The sequence below is a fragment of the Limulus polyphemus genome, unplaced genomic scaffold (assembly GCF_000517525.1).
Source record: "Limulus polyphemus unplaced genomic scaffold, Limulus_polyphemus-2.1.2 Scaffold1018, whole genome shotgun sequence".
Taxonomy (NCBI): Eukaryota; Metazoa; Arthropoda; class Merostomata; order Xiphosura; family Limulidae; genus Limulus; species Limulus polyphemus.
Genome location: NW_013666628.1, coordinates 357,074 through 359,924, shown reverse-complemented (window position 1 = coordinate 359,924; position 2,851 = coordinate 357,074). Strand labels below are relative to the sequence as shown.

The window sequence follows — 2,851 nt, the reverse complement described above, 5'->3', positions numbered from 1 at the left end:
CACTCTCATTCATTACTATAATTTTTTTTTTTTTTGGGGGGTTTTATAAATAGTTATGTTTTTAAAAGAAAAAAACTACTATTGTTATAAATAACACATTCAATTGAACTAAACTATGCATGCCTATTTAAATATATTTACACATGGCTCGTGTATATCGTATATATACATATATATTATTCATACCTTCGGTGTATAGGATGCAAGCAGATTTTGACATAAATTTTGGGGTAAAAAAGTGCATCTTATACACCGAAAAATACGCTAAATGTTACAATGAAAAATAGGATAATAACACTGGAGAAAAGAAGTAAAAAATTAATTGTTCTCTAAATAATAATACAGAGAGTTTTTAAAAGAAAAAAACTACTATTGTTATAAATAACACATTCAATTGAACTAAACTATGCATGCCTATTTAAATATATTTACACATGGCTCGTGTATATCGTATATATACATATATATTATTCATACCTTCGTTGTATAGGACGCAAGCAGATTTTGACATCAAATTTTGGGGTAAAAAGTGCATCTTATACACCGAAAAATATGCTAAATGTTACAATGAAAAACAGGACAATAACATTGGAGAAAAGAAGTAAAAAATTAATTGTTCTCTAAATAATAATAATACAGAGAGTAATATTGTTAATAAAAAACATCCCCCCAAAAAACAGTAACAGCTTGAGTGATAGTAACTTTTATCAAGGAGTATTATTAAGTAAAGAAAAAGTAATTATAAAAAAAAAGACAATAATACTTCCATGAGGCAAAAAACAATAAGGTATCAGAGCAAGAAGGGTTATTAGGCTAATAAAGGAATTTCCAAGACATTAATAATTTATAATGACACAGTTTTAAAAACAAAAAAACAAGACACAACAGTGACACCAGTAACTTGAATATATGTGATAAAAATCATGGTAGATTGCAGATTATTTTACATACATTCTCCTTAATTAGTCCATTACAGATACCAAATGAAGTATGAAAAACCAGCATTTTAAATGTACTTCTATTCTGTCACATGTTGCTGTCTAGACTAATTAAGAAGAATGTGAACAAATAAACCATCGTTGCACTAGTGTGTTCTTTATTAATAATAAATTATGTTAAAATTATAAATAAAACCATTATAAGTACATCAGTCCTGATTCCATGAGATTTTATTTACTTTCATACTTCAAATTAAAAATAGAGGCTATGAGAAAGTGTAAATGTATTAAAAAAGTGTAAAAATACAAATTTCCTTTTTCAAATTAACATTTCAGTTTAAAGTGTTCACAATAAAGACACCTGCCTCACAAACATGAAAAATAAGTCTAGTTTCTAACCTTTCATTGCTGTTCACAGCTTTTAAGCAGAATGTCCTTTCAGTGTGGCAAATTTGGAACATTGTATCATCTTGAAAATTCTCTATTATCATAATCTCATTCAAGAAAATTGGCTGTAAAATATGACAATATAATAAATTCTTAGATAAACAAGAATGAAATAGTAAAAAACAAAACAAAAAACCAACAAATAGTTTAAACCAATCACATGCAAAATAACCCATCAATTTACTGAAAGTAATATTATTTCATGGTGAGTGATGTTTAATGCTAGTTAAGAAACAAATTATAACTAATACCTACTGAATATAAGAATAAATAGTCCTATAAGAGTTGAGTAAAAACTAATAACTACTGAATGAAAGGGTTAAATTTATTAGGTGAAAGGGAAAATCACAGCAATGATTGATATAATATTTAATGTTCAGATGTTTGAGATGTACATATCCAATTATCAGTGATCTTTAATACATCAAAGATGGTACTGATTCATACATAATTGTGATACATTGTTTTCAATACATAATTCAAAGTAACATAATAAAATTAAAGAAATAAAACAACATACAAGTAGCATTATACATATTTCAAATAGGCACTAAAAACAAACATCAAAATTGAAATTGTAGTAACTGGTATGAACTTTGGTTATTGTTAAGTTTGTAGCATTAACAGGATGTTAACAGATTGTTTCTATGACAATTTCCTGGTTAGATGAGCCTGATACCAAAGTTATTTATACAGATGTAATGTTTGTACTCTTCTAAGTGTAGTTCTTTGGAGAGGAAGGAAAAATTATTAGTTTTTGACCAGTTCCATATGTTCATAGGTACATATTTTTAACTGGCATTTGTCTTGCCAGCTTATGTGTCCTTGCAGTCACCACACATATATTTATTTGACTGTAATTAGAGCTGGAGGATAAGACGATTTGATATTTGATTAATTGTTGGGCTCATTAATTGATTACATTTAACTAACTAAATATTCTTACATGAGACTAATATTCCTATTTTTGGCTTGTTCAGACATATTCAAACTTGCCTCATTTAACTCTTTGAAATTGAGCTCACTTATTTTGTCTGATCTTGTAACCACCTCATAACTATAAAACTATGCAAACTACAACTCTTAATGTAGTAAGTGTACCTTAACCCGATGACTACCGGCTACTAACTTTCTTAGTAGGCAATGCAAGTCTTGCTATATTTCATTCCAACAATAAAACTAGTGAAAATTCACAAGTACTTTGACAAATGTAGGTAGTTTAAGAAACATAAAGCCTATTACTTTTAATAAATTTAGTTTTTTTGCATTATGATCTTTAATATCTTGGAAAATTACATTAGGAAATGGTATTTATAAGAAATGATTACAATATTTATATTTGCTACAGATTTGAACTTATTACTTTTAATGTTTTAGTACATTGTTTTAAAATCCCCAAAAATTGTATCCTCCACAAAATGCAAATTTTATCTTTTTTTTTTTTAATAATCACATATACTTCTTAT

The 2,851-nt window shown here is 27.1% G+C and overlaps 1 protein-coding gene across 1 annotated transcript in view; it reads right to left on the bottom strand.

Moving 5' to 3' along the window:
* Positions 1-1,337: 1,337 nt before the first annotated feature.
* LOC106461719 (intersectin-1-like) overlaps positions 1,338-2,851 on the bottom strand; it is a gene marked incomplete at its 3' end in the record, with an annotated part of 71,036 nt that continues 69,522 nt past the window's right edge. Inside the window, exon 8 of the mRNA XM_022388751.1 lies at positions 1,338-1,450. Within this exon, the coding sequence (XP_022244459.1) occupies positions 1,338-1,450 (113 nt within the window). The remainder of the gene's footprint in view (positions 1,451-2,851) is intronic.